Raw genomic sequence first — 21,137 nt, forward strand, 5'->3', positions numbered from 1 at the left:
GCAAAATCATATGCTACCATTGTTATGAACCGGGACACTGTTAAATTATGTGTCTCAATCTTGTAATACAATACATATTATATATATAATAAGTACTACATATACTATATATATGTATATGTATATGTATATGTATATATAGTACTTGTATATATAAAATATCTATTTTCTCAATATTAGCCATAGGGGTAGTTTAGGTATTTCCTTTTATTTTTACGCATATTCACATTTCGAATATACATGTAATTTCTTTTTTCTTCTTTTCTTTTGTCTTTTTCTTTTTTTTCTTTTTGACTTTGACTTGCCTTGGGGGACCCAACCATGTAGACGTTGGACCCCTCCAACCGTCACAATTGTGACCGTTGGAGGGGCTCCAACGTCTACATGTTGGCCCCTCCAAGGCCTCTTGCATTCTATAAATAAGGGGCTCTCCCCTTTGTATTTTCCATGGTTGCCAGTTGAGGAAGCGGGAGCGGGAAGCGATACGGGAAGCGGGAGCGGGAAACGAGGCACTTTCAAAATTTTAGGAAGCGGGGAAGCGTGGGACCACTTAGGACCGATTCGGGAAGTGTCTCGGAAGCGACCTAGGAAGCGTCTCGGAAGCGACGTAGGAAGCGTCTCGGAAGCGAGGGGGAAGTGAAAAAATAAAAATAAAAAATAAAAAAAATTGAAAAAAACAGGGGAAGCGAGGGGGAAGCATGATGGGAAGCGCACTTCCCATTAAAGGGAAGCACGTCCCCCATTAAAGGGAAACACGTCCCCCATTAAAGGGAAGCGCGCTTCCCAAAAAAGGGGGACGCTTCCCCCCACGCTTCGGGGAAGCGCGCTTCCCCTTTTAGCTAGGCGCTTCCGGTAACCCTGGTATTTTCTATGCTTGTGGGATTATAGCCAAGCTCTTTTAGTGAAACTTATGACTTTTGGGTTCACATTTGTGTATTTGTGAGTTTGTATTGTGCTCTTTGTGCACAAGTGTTCTTGTTGTGCGTGTGTGCTCACATTTGTTTCCAAGAATATTGTAATATTGTCCTTAGTATCTTATTGAAGATACTTTTACATGGTATTAGAACCTCGTTGAAGGAGGATCCTGCGTATCCTCATTTTCGAGTGCCTCGAAAAGCATGCCTTCGGATATTTGAAGATTGAAATGGTGGAGCTTGCTTCTCAAATATTTTGGAAGTATCTTGTGCAAGAAAGAGCTTAAAATTTTGTGTTGGTGCGTATTTCTCCCTCTCTCTTTACTCCTTAATGGGTGAAAAAGAGTCTCATTTTGCTCTCGGCTTTAAGCTAAATGGATCTAATTATCATGTTTGGGCCGGGAACATGGAGGCCCACATAAAGGGGAAGGGTCTATGGGGTTATGTGCAAGACACAATCTCTGAACTGGAACAAAAAATTACCATTGTTAATGGGGGGCAAAATCAAAATTCTCGATGGAGAAGAAAGAACCAAAGCTCTTAAAGAGTATTCAAAAAAGCATGAGGAATGAGAAATGAGGAATTTTAAGATCCTCGCTTGGATTTTTTCCTCCGTAGAAACAAGAATCAATGCAAATATCATCGAATTCAAGAAGGCCTCTCAAGCTTGGGAATATCTTGAGAAGATGTACACGTCTAGAGATTTATCCCATAAATATTATCTTCAAAAGAGGGCGCTAACGCTTCAACAAGGAGAGATGTCTATAAGAGAATACTTTGCCGAGCTCTCTTCCATTTGGGACGAGCTTGCTATGCTCGAACCAAAATGGAATGGAGAAGCAATAGAGCTTCGCCACAAATAATTGGAAGAAGATAGGTTCTTCAACTTTTTGAATGGGCTTAGACCCGAATTTGAACAAATCCGGTCTTCCCTTTTATCCGCTTTCACTTCCGCTTCTCTTGAAGATGTAATTACTAAACTTAGTGGGGAAGAGACTCGCATGGGGATTAGCAAGAACCATCTAAGTGTTCTTGCTACTCCTCATATTGAAGAAAATGAAGGTGCTAATGCCGTATCAAGACCGGGGAGTAATTTAAAGTTCTACAAGCCTCCTCATTTCAAGAATCAAAACTCAAGTGGTCAAGGAGTGAAGAAAGACTATAGCAAGCTTACATGTCATTTTTGTAAAGAACCGGGGCACATTAAACCAATATGCCCTAAATGAAAGAAAATTCTTGCTATGGCCATGACATCTCAACCGGAGGAACGACCATCAACATCAAATGGGTCTCTTTCTCTTCATCAAATTGTGGAAGCTTTGCAACCTTTCCTCAAGAGAGGAACTTCTGGAGCCGCTATGTCTACCTCCTCTCCTTTCGGTAAGATATCTTGGCTTTTAGATTCCGACGCATCTTTTCATATGACCCCAAGTATTTGTTACCTTTTCGAATTTTCTAAAAATTTTATTCCATCTTTTGTCTCAACGACGGATGGAACACCTATTGAAATTAAAAGAATTGGAAATTTTGAAAAACAAGATTTTTTTATCCCCAAAATCCGTCTTATACCTAAACTAAATTAAAATTTACTTTCGGTCTCTCAACTCTCGGATCATAGCTGCGATATAAAATTCACTTCTAATAAATGTTGGATTCAAGATCGCCAGTCTGGGAGATTGATTGGGGAAGGCTCTAGGAGAGGCGACATCTACTACATTGACTTTCTTCAAGTCCCCAAGAATCAATTTTGTAATGTTGTTCAAAACAAAGATATTCATATATGGCATAAGAGACTGAGACATCCCAACATTGTTAAAATCTCTTATTTGCTTTTTGTTAAACATCTTTGTAAAGGAGATTTTGTTTATAATGATTGTATTCTTGGAAAAATGAAAAGTCTACCTTTTTCTCAAAGATCCATGTTTTCAACAAAACCCTTTGAAATTGTTCATTCTAATGTATGGGGTCCCGCTCCTGTAATATCTAAAGGCGGATTCTCTTATTATGTTATTTTCGTGGATAATTTCACTAGGTTTTGTTGGATATACTTTCTTTAACATAAACATGAAGTTTTTTCAATATTTAAAACATTTCATATGATGATTTTAAATCAATTTAATGGAAGTTTAAAAATTCTTATGTCTGACTCTGGTGGTGAATATCTTTTAAATGAATTCAAGAGTTATCTTGAAAGTTATGGTATTCTCCATCAGAAATCTTGTCCAAAAACCCCGCAACAAAATGAGTTAGCCGAACGGAAGCATAGGCATATTATAGAAACTACTAGAACCTTGCTTATTTCGCAAAACATTCCAAAGAAACTCTGGCCTGAAGCCGCCCTTACCTCGGTATATCTCATAAATAGACTGCCATCGAAAAATTTGAGCAAAATTTTTCCTTTTGAAAAGTTATATGAAAAAGAACCTGATTATAGCAGGTTAAGGGTGTTTGGATGTAAGTGCTTTGTCCTTACAGATAAAAATGATAAGCTTTCGCCAAAGGCCATCATTTGTGCCTTTCTTGGGTATTCAGAAACCCATAAGGGTTTTCGGTGTTATGACATTAAAAATGAAAAACTATATGTTTCCAGAAATGTGAGTTTTTTGGAAAATTTTAGTGGTTTTCAAAAGTCCCGAATCACATAATGAAAATGTTGACTATTCTTTTTTATTTTAACTATTAGCCAAAGATGATGATTCTAGTGATGATGAATCAAATCAGAATGACTCAAGTGATATTGATATTGAGGAAATCTCCTCACAACAACCTATCAATGAAGGACCATCTAGAGATCCCATCACCTATATTCATAGAGATAGAAGCACCTTTAGAAGTGCTCTTGAAAGATATGATAGTCAGACTCTTCCTCATGAAGAGGAAAATCTTCGTAGAACCGAAAGACATAGAAAAGCTCCATCTAGGTTGATATTGTATGACTCCTTTCACCCAGATATAGAGCCTGTCTTAGTGCTATTCATTCTTATGTAGAACCTAGACACTTTGCGGAAGCTAGTAAAAGTCTTGAATGGATAGTTGCGATGAAAAATGAACTCAAAGCTCTAAAAAAGGCTAAGACATGGGAATTTCAAGATCTTCCTAAGAGTAAGAAAACAATAGGGTGTAGATGGGTTTTTAAGGTTAAAACTAAGAATGATGGATCTCTTAAGAGATATAAGGCTCAATTAGTTGCCAAGGGTTATAGTCAAGAGTATGAGATTGACTATAAAGAAACTTTCGCACCTGTGGCCCAAATGGTCACTGTTCGATGTCTCATCACTGTTGCATCCATTAACAACTGAAACATCTATCAAATGGATGTTCAGAATGCCTTCCTGAATGGTGATTTGAATGAGGAAGTTTATATGGATGCTCCACCTGGAATGGAGACTCCCAAAGGGAAAGTGTTTCGTCTTAAGAAAACACTCTATGGCCTAAAGCAAGCCCCTAAGCAGAGTTGTCAGTCGAGGAAGCGGGAGCGGGAAGCGATACGGGAAGCGGAAGCGAGGCACTTCTAAAATTTTAGGAAGTGGGAAGCGCGGGTCGACTTAGGAGCGAACCAGGAAGCGTCTCAGAAGCGACCTAGGAAGTGAAGAAGGAAGCGACATAGGATTCGAGTGAGAAGCGAAAGGGAAGCAAATAAGAATCGAAAGAGAAGCGAAAATGTAATTATAATATTATATATTTTTATTTTATCAAAAAATAAGATTTATGTCATCATTAACAAAATAAAACATGTATCTAAGACAATAAATAATATAAGTTGTAATTATCTAACAAATGCATTATATTGCAACCGTCAAACATTTAAAAAATCATACATCAAGAGAAGATCATAATTCGCATTCTTGTTGTAACCATTTAACAAATGCATGCAAGCTCTAAATACTGCATTAAGAAAATAATTAAATTTGATTAAAAAGTGTATATTTTTCAACTAAAGAATCAAATGACTTGTTATTTGATGTTGTGATTGTTGTAAATCTTGTCATCTCTGCAACATAGAAAATGAGAAATCAATAAACTCAAAGATTACATAGAGATATGGTTAAATTTTTAAGCTATAAATTTCTAAACTGTAAATTATAAGCTACAAAATTCTAAACTTTAAACTTAAAATTAACATAATCCACTACTTCACTTCATCATGCAAGATTCAAAATAAAAGTACATATCAAACCAACAAAATATTACAAGACCATGACAAAAAAGTAATATAGAAGTTTTTAAGTTAGACTACTCCAACTACATCATCAAAAAAATAATTAATAATTCAAGAGTTTATTAATCTGTCATCTTTCTCTTCCCCTTCAAGTCAGCAATAGATCGCGAACTTTCTGCATCATCACGTGTTTTTTGTCCTCCACAACCATGTCTTCCGCTCCTTTCCTCATTTCCTATAATGAATACGTTAAAAAATTAAAATGTTCAAAAACCATAATTTAAAATATAAAAAACACAATATCAACATACCTTGCCTAGGTCTCCTGCTAAAGAAACGATCAATCCGACCTTGAGGAACTGATAGTCGCTCTTATATATCTGCACTTCTATTAGCTTTGTTGGATTGATTTGTATCCTCTTCAACTTCATTTGTACGTATAATTATTGGAGGTAATGGAGCTCTTGTTTGTGCATCTTTGAGTTTGGATTTGGAAATAGTGCTTGATTGTTGTGCACTATCATCCAAATCTCTCCAACGCATGTCCTCTAATCTCAACGTATTTTCTTCTACAATAGGAAGTTCTGGATTGATATCTCATTTTCGACTAGGTTCTTCTTTGTAGCGATTGTTGTACCTTTTTATAACAAGAATATAAAATATGAATGGTAATAAATAATCAATGATAGAAAAAGAGAAAAAAAATACCAAAACAAAAGTACAATATAATTTAATCATACCTGTCAATCAATCGAAGATTGGAATGAATATACACTAAGGTATCAACACGATCTTCATTGAGCCTATTTCTTTTAACGTTGTGAATATAACTATAGGTGCTCCACACTCTTTCTGCAGAAGATGTGCTAATAGGTTGAGATAAAACCCTTAATGGCTAATGCTCTCAAGTCAGGTGTATCACCACCATAAAAACGCCACCAATTAAGCACCGACATTGTAGGATTCAGTGCATCTATTATTAGTGCATTTCAGCTAAATCTTCCACTTCTTGATGCAAAAGCCATAAGTTGTGACCTATAAAGTGTAGATAGCTTTTTCATTTCCAACAAATATCACTTCAAGCGCGAGCATTGCACCGTCTAAGATATCATTATCTTTTTCTGCAAAAAAAATGTTTAATAACTATAACAAGAAAATGCAAATGAAATAATAAAATAATTAAATCATTAAACTTTAAACTTTATTAAATAGATAGAATAAAATTTTTACCAGGAGAAACTCGTTTGACCCCTCCAGCTGTTGGGATCTTGAGATACTCCGACTTGTAATATTTTGGAGTAAGCATGTGGGCTAGACTATGGAGAAGCACATTCATTCTATTACATCTATTTGAGACAATCTTATGAATCTTTTCATACAAATCTGGTTGTTTTTTTAGATTGTCTTTGATTTCCCCCAACATGTTGTCCATGCCTTCATACACTTCACCAATTATAGGGCCTTCCTGATCACAAAATGTAATAATCTTATATATGGGTTTTGTAATCAATAATTATAAACGTACAGAATCCCAATATTCATCATCAAGAACAATTGTTTCTGTTGCAACATCCCTTTTTTTCATAGTTTCATCCGTGCATGATTGCTTCCACTCGCTCCATCTATCTGAAATTACTGTGAGCCTGAAGCTCTCCCTCACATCAAGCAAGCGCTTCAAAGTAGTATAATGTGAAGCAAACCTTGTTTTTGCAATATTTATTAACTCTAATTTTTTATTGCTTCTAAAGATTGCTAGTGCCTTTGAATGATTTGTAATATACTTCACAATTTCTTTACTCTGCAAATATGTTTCTCCCAACCAATGAAACTCATGTGCCAAATCCTTAAAGATCAAATTAAGTGTGTGCACAACACAAGATGACCAAAAAATATACTTATACGTTTGTTTTAATTCTTCACCTGCTAATTTGCAATTTGTTGCATTGTCTGTAATCACTTGCACTACATTAGAAGGCCCCACAAGTCTAAATCCCGTCTTCTAAAACTCAGCAATGTTTGCAGCTGACTGTTGCACATTAGAAAAATCGCTTGCATATAAGAACATCGAGCCAAAACAGTTTGAGGTAAGTATATTTATCAAGTGTTTGTTCTTGATATTTGTCCAACCGTCTGAGACAATGAAAACTCCAAACTCCTCAAACTTTTCTCGAAATTCATTTAACTCTCTGTGAACACACTCTTTCTCACTGTCAAGCAACGTTGTTCACGCTTTTTCATATGGTGGGGGTTTATATCCAGGCACTTTACTAACTGCAGATATCATTTCTTTTCAATATGGTGATCGAAGCACATTGAAAGGTATGCCATTTGCACACAAAAATCTGATAATTTTGTGATCTACATCATCTCTTTCTACCTTTTTAAAGGTATCACAAATATCAACTGTTTTTCGACTTCCACTAGATGATGTAGTCATACTAATAGGCTTTTTCGGATTATCAATTCTTGATCTTCTCAACTCAAATGCACTTGATGAAACCTCCACTCAGCGAACTTGCCTCTTAATTTTTTTTGCCAATTCTGCATTTTTTACAACTACAGGGCAAAAGGCAATCCCAACACTTTGTCCCTTTGAAGATCCCATAAGATGTGCAAAAACTCGAGTATATGACCCATGATAAATATTTTTGCTGTGCCTGCACATAAAAACTTGGGTTCCACCTTGCTTTCCTTGCCCACTCTTCTTTTGTTTCAATACATGGCACTATAGCACTGTTCTTTTATGCATGTTAGGTGGTTCATCATCTTGGTCATCTTCAGAATAGTAGTCATTCAAGTCATATTCTTCTTCATCTTCCTCGTCAAAACAATTTTCATTTCTGTCCTCAAACTGATATGGACAATCAGAAGACCTCTTGCCCTTTCTTGCATTGTCCTTCCCAACACCACTAGACGATTCATGCTCCAAATTGTACAAAGAATCATCATCGTCATCATAATTATTGTGATCATAGCTTGTGATGGTCATTAATGAAGCAAAGAGCAGACAAATATACCTGCATCATAAAAGTACATGAATCAACCTAAAACACTTTAAAATTTTAAATAAGCATCATTCATAAAGATGAAAGATCTATCTATAATATACTATGATGAAGCAGACAAAGAGAAAAAGAAAGGAAGTTCTTTCAAAAGATTGCATTTATGAAAAATTGTTAAACAAAGACAACATCACAATGAAGAAAGACAAAATTCAAATTGACACTGAATGAGAATTGGGTGAGGTAAATGTAATCTGAGACAAAAATATGCATTTCAGATTCTCAACTCTCAAGTCTCAATAGATTAAGACCATTAAAACGTATATGGTTGTCTTTATACTGAGACAAGTTCACAAGGACAAATGGATGACAATAAAAAAGAATGTAGATAACAAAAGAGCTCGATTATGCAGCACATCAAGTACCAATTCTTACTACCCATGGACAAGTTACCTTCAGCCTAATACTTGTAGTAATTATTTTGAAGTCATTTTTATTCTAAACACAGAAAGTGAAAACTCAAATGGCTCAACAAATACATTTTTGCTAATCTAGAAATCTAGACACACTAAAAACCTAAGTAGTGGTCATCATTTAGAGTGAATAACTCCATGTAATAGGGAAAGAATTCAACTTTTGAAATTTCAAGAGTCAAAAGAATTATCTTCACCACATGGAATCAGCCTAAAACAAAAAACAAACTATTATTAACAGCAAAGGATGCAGAGTGAAGAACACAAATCAATGAAATCATTGCTCTCATAATTTATCAATTACTAAAACAAAAAAATAAACATCATTTGGACCCAACCCAACCCACTATGCCTCTTAAATACCTAGTTTGGGTTGGATCCATAAGAATCCAACCCAAACCAAAAGCCTCCACCAAACCATCCTCTCACCTACTCGGTTTGGGTTGGACCCATAAGGATCCAACCCCAAACCACTCTAACCCCCATTTATACCCAATCTCAGTTGGTTGGAATCCACCCATACAATAAGGAACCCACCACCATCTATAACCCCCACTCTCTGTGTAGCCCAGTCCTGCCTCCCAGTCCGGTTAAAAAATAATAATTTAAAAGCTCAGTCCTAGCCCAGTCCGATTCCATATGAAATAGATTTTTATCCATTTTTGTAGCCCAGTCCTAGCCCAACCCTGACTGCAGCAACTAGTTTGATTTGTCCATATGAAATAGATTTTTATTAATAATTGTAGCCATTTTTTATTTTATCTCAAAAAAAAAACCGGGGACGCTGCCCCCGAACCCCTATCACGCCAAATTTTTTTTTGCTATACCCCTTTTTGCCCCCCCCCCCCATGAATCCTAGCTACGCCACTGTCGGTGGTGCTCCCTGTTAGAGCCTCCTCCCTCTTTGTGTGTCTCTGTCGAGCTACACACACCCCACTTGCCATGCACAGGTGGTCAAAGGTCCTCCTCTCCCTAGCTCGCAACTGTCAGAACCCAACCACCATCAACTCTTCACGAGCCCTTTGCATCTTTGTGGTCGGATGTCACCCTGCGCCCAATGTGCCCTTGCTTCGTGTTGGGACTGGTCGAGCCCTCCAACCCAACCCTTCTTCTTGCCGTCCCCTTTTCACCAAGGACCCAACAGATCATTCGAGATAGAGAGAGTGAGAGAGCGTGAGAGAAGATAGCGTACCTGAAGGTCCTGAACATCTTCATCGCCGGAAGTCAGTGGAGGCCACCAGAATTTTTTGAGGTCGCCAGAACTCGGAGGTCGCCGAAAACTTGAGAGAGAGAGAGAGAGAGAGAGAGAGAGGAGTCGGATGATACGCGTCTCCCATTATCGGGGTACCCCTTTAAAGGGGGATGCGTACCCCTTTAATAGGAAATGTGTTCCCCTTTAAAGGGGTACGCACTTCCCTTTAAAGGCGGGCATACTTCCTCAATTGAACCTACGCTTCCCCTCGCGTTTCGCGCTTCTGAAGTGCGTCCCGAGGAAGCACGCTTCCCCTATTCTATAGGCGTTTCCGGTAACTTTGCCCCTAAGGCTTGGTATGATAGGTTTAATTCTATGACGTTGGAAAATGGTTTTTCTTCTTGCTTTACTGACACTACTTTGTTTGTTAGAAAATCCAATGCAGGGATTATGATTTTGCTGTTGTATGTGGATGATATGCTCATTACAGGAAGTGATACTAATGGGGTTAAGAATATAAATTCAGTTTTAAAAGATAAATTTGAAATGTCTGATTTGGGTTTTCTAACTTATTTTTTGGGTATTAAAGTAACTTACTCTCATAGAGGATATTTTTTATCTCAAACTAAGCTTGCTTTTGAGATCATTGACAGGTCAGGCATTACAGATGAAAAGGTTTGTGAAACTCCTGTTATAGTAGGAGCAAAAATGAAAATTGATGATGGGGTTGCTCTTTCAGATTCTACCCCTTACAAACAACTTGTAGGGTCTTTGATGTATCTGAGTATTACCAAACCAGATATCTCTCATGCAGTCCATATTGAAAGCCAGTTTCAACATGCACAAACTTCAGTTCACATGCGTGCCATCTTGCGAGTCGTGAGATACATAAAGGGTACTCTAAATAAGGAAGTTTTTCTGTCCTCCTCTTCTGATTTAAAATTAATTGCTTATACTGACTCTGATTGGGGAGGTGACCTAAATAACCGTCACTCCGCCACTGGTTTCTGTGTGTTCTTAGGAGACTCACTGATTTCATGGAGGTGCAAGAAGCAACAAAAAGTTTCGCTTTTCTCAACTGAAGCTGAATACCGTGCCATGACAACTACTACCATAGAAATTGTATGAATCCATCAGTTGCTAGAAGATATGGGGATCACAATAGAAGGGTCCACCAAGTTGTACTGCGACAACAAAAGTGCAATCTACATTGCAAAAAATCACACCTTCCATGAGCGGATTAAACACATCGAGATGGACTGTCACTATCTTCGTGAGGCTTATCTCAAAGGAGTCATTGACCTTCCACATGTCACATCAATTTGCTGATTTCTTCACCAAAAGTATTGTGTGCTCCGCGATTCAACTTTCTTCTTGGCAAACTCTCGGTCATTCTGCCCTAAGTTTGAGGGGGGGTGTTAAATTATGTATCTCAATCTTGTAATACAATACATATTTTATATATATAATAAGTACTACATATACATATACTATATATATGTATATGTATATATAGTACTTATATATATAAAATATGTATTTTTCTCAATATTAGCCATAGGGGTAGTTTAGGTATTTCCTTTTATTTTTACGCATATTCACATTTTGAATATACATGTAATTTCTTTTTTTTTCTTTTCTTTTGTCTTTTTCTTTTTTTTTCTTTTTGACTTTGACTTGCCTTGGGGGACCCAACCATGTAGACATTGGACCCCTCCAACGTCTACATGTTGGCCCCTCCAAGGCCTCTTGCATTCTATAAATAAGGGGCTCTCCCCTTTGTATTTTCTATGCTTGTGGGATTATAGCCCAAGCTCTTTTAGTGAAACTTATGACTTTTGGGTTCACATTTGTGTATTTGTGAGTTTGTATTGTGCTCTTTGTGCACAAGTGTTGTTGTTGTGCGTGTGTGCTCACATTTGTTTTCAAGAATATTGTAATATTGTCCTTATTATCTTATTGAAGATACTTTTACAGACACATCAAGCCATTTTGTCCCAAAAGAAGGAAAAAAGATCATAGAGATGATAAAAGGGTTGCCTCAGTGGGAACATCTTTTGAAAAAATGATGTAGACAACTCCAAATGCATCGGCTCATTATTTTTGGTGCAACTAATGGAGACTCTACAACCAATGTTCAAAACTCAAGCTCCTTCCTTTTCGGGAGCGGCCATATCCACAAGTGGTGACCTTGGTAAGACTTCTTGGATCCTTGACTCTGGTGCTTCTTTCCATATGACTCCAAATGAGTCCATATTATCCGAATGTCATACTAACCCAAATAACTCTTATGTTTCAACCGCCGACGAAACTTTGTTAAAATCAAAAGTTTTGGGGTTTTTAAAAAACAACAAACCTTTTTATTTGTTTCTCAAATTACGGATCATAGATGTAAAGTCTTGTTTTCATCTAATGATTGTTTAATACAGGTCTCCAATTCGAGAAGCCGATTCGGTGAGGCCATAAAAATGGAAATCTCTATGTTATAGACAATCTTGAGTTATCAAAGCATACTTTTTGTAATTTTGTGAAAAAGAAAGATATAAAAAATTGGCACAAAAGACTAGGACATCCTAGTGTGTCCAAATCACATTTGTTTCTGTTTCTTACAAGTTATAAAGAAAGAGATTTTGTTTGTGAAGATTGCATTCTTGGTAAAATGAAGTCTTTACCCTTTGGGCCAAGACATTTTATATCTAAAAATCCATTTGAGTTACTATATTCAGATATATGGGGACCGACTCCGGTTGTATTCAAAGGAGGTGTATCTTATTATGTTGTGTTTGTGGATGATTATAGTAGACACTCTTGAATATTTTTTTTTTTAAAATCTGAAGTATTTGATTATTTTAAAAAATTTCATTGTTATACAAAGACTCAATTTAAAACCAATATTCAAATCTTTAGAACCGATTTTGGGGGAGAATTTTTGTCAAAAGAGTTCAAAAATTACCTTGACCTACATGAAATCATTCATCAAAAACTATGTCGTACACTCTTCAACAAAATAAACTAGCCGAAAGGAAGCATAAACATATTGTTGAGACCACTAAAACACTTCTTATATCAAGAAATGTTCCAAAAATGTTTTGGGCCGAAGCCACCCTTATGACAGTTTATTTGATAAATAGAATGCCTTAAAAAAATATTTAAAATATCTCTTCTATTAAAAAATTATTTAAAACATCTTCCGATTATAAAAGTTTAAGTCTTTGGGTGTAATGGTTTGTTCTTACGAATAAGAATGACATACTTTTCTCAAAAGCAATTCCTTGTGTTTTTTTAGGCTATGCCGAAAATAAAAAAAGATATAGATGTTATGACATTGAAAGAAACAAATTATATGTTTCAAGAAATATTACTTTTCTTGAAAACAAAAATGGGTTTGGCAAAGAAAAAACCCAAGAGAATTGTGATTATTCATTTCTTTTTTACCTTGTCAATGAACATGAAAGATGTGAAAATATTCATGTTGTGCATAAGAGTGACAACAGAGACACTCATGATGCAAATGTGAATGTGAATGAGGGTCTTGATAATATCGACCTATCTCATAGTGACATACAAATCTATACTGAACGTACCGAAGACCATCCACCATGTGCTTTAGAAAAATATTCTCAAAATCAAGATTTAGATTATTCTAGTATTACAAAATCCATGAGAATTTCAAAAGCTCCTAGTAGATTTTTTATTTTATGATTCTTTTGAACCGAGGTATAAATCGTGTCTAATAGCCATACACTCATATATAAAACCAACATCTTACCATGAAGCTAAAAATCATTAATAATGAATTAAGGCAATGAATGATGAATTAGAAGCCTTAGAAAAGGCAAAAACTTAAAAAATCCAGACATTACCTAAAGGAAGGAAAACAATAGGATGTAGATGGGTCTATAAGGTAAAAACTGAATAGGATGAGACATTAAAAAGATATAAAGCTAGGCTAGTAGCCAAAGGATAAAGTCAATAATATGAGATAGACTATGATGAGACATTTGCTCTAGTCGCTTGAATGACCACTATTAGAACCCTTATTTCTATTGCATCAATTAAAAAATTGTTAATCTTTCAAATGAATGTAAAAATGCTTTTTTGAATGGTAATCTCAATGAGAAAGTTTACATGAATCCTCTACTGGGTTTAAGTTTAGCACTTGAAAAAATCCTTCGGTTACGAAAAACTTTGTATGGTTTAAAACAAGTTTCTAAAGCTTGGTATGATAGGTTCATTAGTGTGATGGCACAACTTTATTTTAAATCTTGTTATATTGACACTGCGTTGTTTATTAAGTCTTCTAATGCAGGGATGGTAATATTATTGCTTTACGTAGATGATATGATTATCACATGAGGTGACAAACAAGGAGTTAATCATAACCAAGATGTGCTTAAAAACAACTTTGATATGACAGTTCTTGGTTTTTTACGATACTTTCTTGGAATAGAAGTGACTTACTCACCTCGTGGTTATTTTTTTGTCGCAGACTAAGTATGCAGTAAAGATCATAGAACAATCAGGACCCTCAGATGAAAAACGAGTTGATACTTCAGAGGTCATAAATGCTAAAATGAAAAAAGATGATGGAGAACCTATGAAGGATCCAAATCTATATAGACAAATGATTGAAGCTTTGTCTTATCTCTCTATTACTCATTTTGATATTTCTCATGCTATTCATTCTGTTAGTCAGTTTAAGCATGCTCTCACTATCGTACATATGAGTGTTCTAATGAGAATTATTAGATATATTAAGAATTCTATCAAATATGAATTATTTCTATCATCCTCTTCCTCGTTAGAAGTTATTGCATATTTTGATTCTGACTGGGGGATGTGAATGATAGTCGCTCAACCGTTGGTTCCTGTGTTTTTGTAGGCGATTCTCTAATTTCATGGCGATGCAAGAAGCAACAGGTGTCCCTCTCTTCCACTGAAGCAGAGTATTGTACCATGGTAATAACTACATCTGAGTTAGTATAGTTGAGACAATTAACCCTCAAGATTATGTTGCGATAACAAGAGCGCTGTTTACATTGCAAGCAATCATACATTCCATGAGAGGACAAAACATATTGAAATAGATTGTCACTATGTTCGTGAAGAATTCTTGAGGAAGACCATTACATTGCCTTACATTTCATCTGAGTATCAACTAGCAAACTTCTTCAATAAAGCGCTCTTGTCACCTAGATTTCACTTTCTACTTGGCAAACTCTCGGTTGTTACACCATGAGTTTGAGGGGGGGTGTTGAGATATATATACTTATATATATAAACCAAAATACCCAACAGGGGTATTTCAGTTATTTCAACTGTAATAGGCGTCATCCATTAGAGGCTGACCACCTTTTGATATTTTTTATTTTCTTTTGTACTTTTCTTTTTTGTGAAATGATGGGGCGGCTCCAATGCCCAACAACTAGTTTGAGCTGCTCCCTTGCGGCCTCTTACATTATAAATAGGCCTCTAAGGCTTTTGTATTCTTAACTCTCTAGAAGAGCATTTTCTATGCAATAACAAGAATATTTTTTACCCTTGTAAGGGTGGTGTGGCTTAATCAATCAAGCGTTTCTCTTGATTGAGTGTGTTCTTGCAGTCCATAAGTGTCGTCTTTTTGGATTTGATCCATTTCATTACAACTTTTCCCCTTTTAGGAAAAATATTGTAAGAAAATTTTTTATTTGTAATGATTGTATACTTGAAAAAATGAAAATGCTTCCTTTTGGATCTAGAACTTTTGTATCAAATGAACCTTTTGAATTGATGCACTCATATGTGTGGGGACCGACTCCCGTTATGTCGAAATGGGGGTTCTTGTATTATGTTACTTTTGTAGATGATTATAGTAGATATAATTGGATTTACTTAGATTCAAATATGATGTTTTTGCATGTTTTAAAGAATTTTATAATCTATATAAAAATCAATTCAAAACCAACGTCAAAATCTTTCACTCTGATTTAAGGAGAGAATTTCTATCTAATGAATTTCAAATTTATTTGAAGACTTATGAGATTGGACATCAAAAGTGTTGTCCTAGAACACCTCAAAAAATGGAATTGCCAAAAGAAAACACCATCATATTGATGAAACTACTAGAACTTTGCTTATTTCAAAAAAAGTTTCAAAAAAAAATTGGGCTGAAGCCGCTCCCACTGCTTTATACTTGATAAATAGAATGCCTTCATTAAATTTGAAAAACAAATCCCCAATAGCAAAACCTTTTAAAAATAGTCCGGATTTAAAAAGATTGAGGGTGTTTGGATGCAAGTATTTTGTACTTCTTGAAAAACATGACAAACTCTCCCCCAAAGCCATAGAATATGTATTTGTTGGATATGCCGATAACCAAAAATGCTATAGATGTTATGATTTGAAAAATGATAAGCTCTATGTTTTTAGAAATGTTATATTTCTTGAAAAGAAAAAAAAAGGATTTGATATTAAAGAATCTAAGAAAGATCTTGAGTATGCCTTCTTGTTTGATTTATTACCTAAACATAATGATAAAATTGTGGATTGTGATTCTAGTGAAAATGTTGATGATAATGTTTCCAATGATATTGATGTTAATGTAGAACCTATTCATGAGTCAAGTAATGATAGTGAACTTACCCAAGAACTTTAATGTTATTCTCGACATGTTGGGAGAATCATCCATGTCCTTTTGATAAATATAACCAATCCCTTGAGATAGAAGAACCTAGTCATAGAAGATCCGAGTGTTTCTTTAGACCTCCAAATATGTTTATCTCATATGAGTCTTTTTCACCCAATTATAAAGTTTGTCCTCACAGCTATTCATTCATATCATGAACCTTCAACTTTTAAGGAGGCCAAAGACATAAAAGAATGGGTTGAAGCCATGAACTTAGAATTAGAAGCCCTACGAAAAGTTAAAATTTGGAAAATTCAACTACTACCTAAGGGAAAGAATTCTATAGGATGTAAGTGGGTATTTAAAATAAAGACCAAAAGTGATGGATCATTAAAGAGATATAATGCTAGGCTAGTTGCCAAAGGATATTCTCATGAATATAGTATAAATTACGAAAAAACCTATCTCAGTTGCTTGTATGACTATTGTTAGGACTCTCATTGCAGTAGCATCCATTAAAAAATGACCCATATACTAATTAGATGTTAAGAATGCCTTCTTATATTAAAATTTGAATTAAGAAGTTTACATTAGATCTTAACCCTGGTATGAACATTATGAAGGGTATGGTTCTTTGTCTTTGCAAGACCTTGTATAGGCTTAAACAATCCCCAAATGCATGGTATGATAGTTTCAGTAGAATTGTGTTGGATCTTGGTTTTAAATTATGTTATACTCACATTGCTCTTTTTGTAAGATCTACAGGTTCCAATTTTGTTATACTATTACTATATGTTGATGATATGATCACTAGAAGTGATAAAAAATGGGTTGAACAAATTAAATCTATGCTTAAAGAAACTTTTGATATGACTAACCTTAGTTTTTTGACATCTTTCTTAGGTATTGAAGTTGCCTATTCACAAAGAAGATACATTTTGTCTCAAATAAAGTTTACAACTGATATTGTTGCTTGCTTGGGAGATAAAAATACCGACATACCAAAAGTAGTTAATGCCAAGATGAGAGTTTAAGATGAAATTCTACTAGATGATCCAACACCTTACCGGCAACTTATTGGATCATTAACCTACTTTTCTATTACTCGACCAAACATTACACATGCAGTGCATATTGCAAGTCAGTTACCAACTTTAGTTCACATGAGTGTCGTGTTGCGAATAATTAGATATATAAAGAATATTATCTTCAAAGGGTTTTTCTTATCCTCCTCGTCTTTAAATTTTATTGCTTATACTGATTCAGATTAGGGAGAAAATCCTAATAACCGACACTCGACCACTAGTTTATGTGTATTCCTAAGTGATTATCTTATATCTTGGCGTTGTTAAAAGCAACAAAAGGTATCACTGTCCTCTACAAAAACTGAATATAGGGCTATGACTACAACAACTGAGGTTGTTTGGTTGTAGACTCTTCTTAGAGATATGAGAGTTGATGTTTTAGAACCATCGAAGTTGTGCTGTGATAACGAAAGCACCATATATATTGCCAGCAATTATACATTCCACAAATGAACCAAGCATGTTGAGATGAACTGTCATTACATTTAGGAAGAGCACTATTGATTTGTCCTATGTACCATAGGAATATCAAATCGCGGATTTTTTCACTAAAGGCCTACCTTTACCACGATTTTTCTTCTTTCTTAGCATACTTTTGGTGATCTCACCATAAGTTTGAGGCGGAGTGTTAAATGTTGATGTATATATATATATATTACATAGTATGTACATACTATTGATGTATATACATATAATATATAATATGTACCATAAAAAATGTATTTATTTATTTATTTTTAGATTTTATTTTTTATTTTATGTATTATAGCTGTTGAACTAGCCGTTTGGAGTATCTGACAGCTAGTCCAACAGTTGGACTAGCCATTAGGCACTCCTAACGGCTAGTTCTAGCCTCTTGTGCCTATTTAAATGGGCCTTATTCCCCATTGTATTGTGTGCTTTTTGTGAGCATTCTTATTAATAAAAATATATATTTTTCATGTGTTTGCTCTCTATTGCTCTTACTCTCTCGTGCCTTAGTGCATTTGTATTGCTCATAGTGGCTTGTGTTTTGGTTTGTTGCCAATTTCTCTGGTGTATTCTGTCTTTATTATTTGATTACAGTTTCATGCTTTCCTGATTTGTCAATGTTCATTAATTAATACTGTAGCACATGGATCTCTGAAGTAGCATCATGATAAAAAGTTTACTTTTTCAAAATGTATTTGTAGGTTTCTTTCTTATAATGAGTTTGACAGAATGGTTAGAATGTTTTGCTAAACTAAGTGAATCTTGCTTTCATTTATTGCTGCCATTTGTCTATGTTTGTTTGGAAGAACCAGTCATGGGGTTTTGCTGCAGCTGAAGTTGATGGTTGGGTATGAGACTTTTGTAATTGTGTAGGTTTTGGTGGTAATAGATTGTAATGTTTGGTGCTCAACTTGAAGTTATAGGCCTGCAGCAAATGGAAACGCAGTTTGGGTGATAAAAAGGAAGGAAAAAAGATTTTATGTTTAGCATCTTTACAATTGTCATATGTTTATGACCATGCTGTAAATTTTTGTTGAAATATTTGGGCTCTGATTGTGTTGGTTTCCTTCACATGGAAGCATATTCTCTATATGATACAGAACATGTTGATTTTAACTTGCATGAGAGCATGAAATTTGCAATCTTCTACTGCGAGCTGTCCAGCACCAACCATCATCGCTAGCCAGATGTATGGTAGTATTTTATAGACTAAATAATAAACATGTTTAACATAGCAATTATGTTTTTTGAAGGACTCATGCCATAAACATTACTTTGTAAGTGTTTTGTCCTTCAAATGTTTTTAGTACGTTCTGTAACTCTGTAACCCAACCATCTGTTCATACAACAGGGGGTTCATCCATGTGACAAAAGGCGAAGGATAAGCGAGTATGAAACCCTTTTCCCTGCCATTGACTTTTCACTGGCAAGTTTTTCTCCAGCACTCAATCTTGTATTTGCGTCAAATTTTCTTTGTAATCTCATTGTTGAAAGCAGTTGAATTTTATGCCATGTGGGCTATGGATATCTGCTGTCACATATGTCCTTGATTCCTGTTTTTCCTGCAACTGATTAAAGTTGCTTAAAATTTTGCTGCAGATAGAAAATGATGAGGACATTCTTTGGAAGGCTGATCTTCGAGAGACAATTGAAGAAGTTGCTGCTAGGGGAAGGAAATTTATTGAATGGTAGTGTCTGACTCTGACTTAAACTTGCAGCTTGCCTTGGTGAATTCAATGGTACACTTGGAAGCCTGGTGACTCTTAAGATTATCAATTCTGATGTGTGGAGCCATCTCCTAACATCTTCCTTATGGGATTTAAATGCTTTCTTACTATTTTTAATAATTTTTTTCACATGATTTCACTTTTATGTGAAGAAGTCAAAAGATAATATAGTCTATATTTCCTATTCACAAGATGATTATAGCTCAATATGGTGCTTCTATGCATTGGTAATAGAAGAGGGTATGTCTTTTATGATTTAACACATTTAGGAATATCTTTAAAATCGTGGTATAGAGCTACAAACTTCATGCCAGACTGCTTTAAAACAAAATGTAGTGAAGAGAAAAATAGACATTTTATGGAAATAATTCTTGCCTTGTTGCTTAGAACAAATGTCCCAAAGAGCTTTAGGTCAGAGACAGTTCTAACTAGAGTTATCGGAAGCGCCTAGGGTAATGGGGAAGCACACTTCCCCGATACGCGCTTCGGAAGCGCGAAACGTCGCACTTCCGAAACGCGTGGGGAAGCGTCCCCCCTTTTTTTGGGAAGCACGCTTCCCTTTTATGGGAAACATGCTTCCCATTTATGGGAAGCACACTTCCCCATTTTTTCCATTTTTTTTCGCTTCCCCCTCGCTTCCGGTTCACTTCCTAGGTCGCTTCCGAGACGGTTCATAATTTTCTTCTAAGTAGTCCCATGCTTTCCCGCTTCCTACATTTTTGAAAGTGCCTCGCTTCCCGCTCCCGCTTCCCGTATCGCTTCCCGCTCCCGCTTCCTCAACTGGCAACTCTGGTTCTAGCTGCAAAATATGCAATCCATAGTGTCTTGGTGGAAAGTTCCCTTCTCATTTTAGATCCTTAAGCTACCACATTGTATGTGTTAAAATATATGCATTAACACACACACACACACACAATATCTGATAGGGGTATTTTGGTCATTTTACATAATTGTTACTAGAAACAACTATTTTATTAGATAGTTTATATTTCTTTTCTTTTCTTTATTTAAAGTACATTGGGGGTCCCACATTATAGTCGTTGGGACCCCCCAACGGTCATAAATATGACCATTGGGGGCTCCCAATGACAACATGTGGGAGCCCCCAATGGCTCCCTTTTTCCCCCACTTTCTTTGTGTATAAATAGGAGTGTTCTTGTTAAATTGTAATTCATATATATCTATATATATATTATTTATTTATTTCTTATAATACCCACTAGGGGTAAAATAGTCTTTTCACCATTTCACACATATTCATTTTTTAATATGTTTTTTTATTCTTTTTGTATTCTTTTTATTTTTTCTTTTTCTTCTTTTGTCTTTTAGGCACTGAGGGGCCCACCATATAGACGTTATGACCCTCCAACGATCATCAATATGACCGTTGGAGGGGCTCCAACGCCTATATGGGAGCCCCTCCTTCGGTCCTCTCACTTGTATATATATATATATAATGGGGTTATCCCCCTTGTAAATTCATCCTTTTGGTAAAGGCTCTCTCACTTTT

The 21,137-nt window shown here is 35.6% G+C and overlaps 1 protein-coding gene across 4 annotated transcripts in view; it reads left to right on the top strand.

The window, feature by feature from the left end:
• The window catches only part of LOC149835424 (phosphoglycerate mutase-like protein 1), a 62,187-nt gene that overhangs the window by 14,423 nt on the left and 26,627 nt on the right, over positions 1–21,137 (top strand). For all 4 annotated transcript variants that reach the window (XM_090008504.1, XM_090008506.1, XM_090008503.1 and 1 more), the window contains exon 6: positions 19,500–19,588. In XM_090008504.1, coding sequence (XP_089864630.1) covers positions 19,500–19,588 — 89 coding nt within the window. The remainder of the gene's footprint in view (positions 1–19,499; positions 19,589–21,137) is intronic.

This window comes from Nuphar pumila, chromosome 6 (genome assembly GCF_984573655.1).
Source record: "Nuphar pumila chromosome 6, dmNupPumi1.hap1.1, whole genome shotgun sequence".
NCBI lineage: Eukaryota > Viridiplantae > Streptophyta > Magnoliopsida > Nymphaeales > Nymphaeaceae > Nuphar > Nuphar pumila.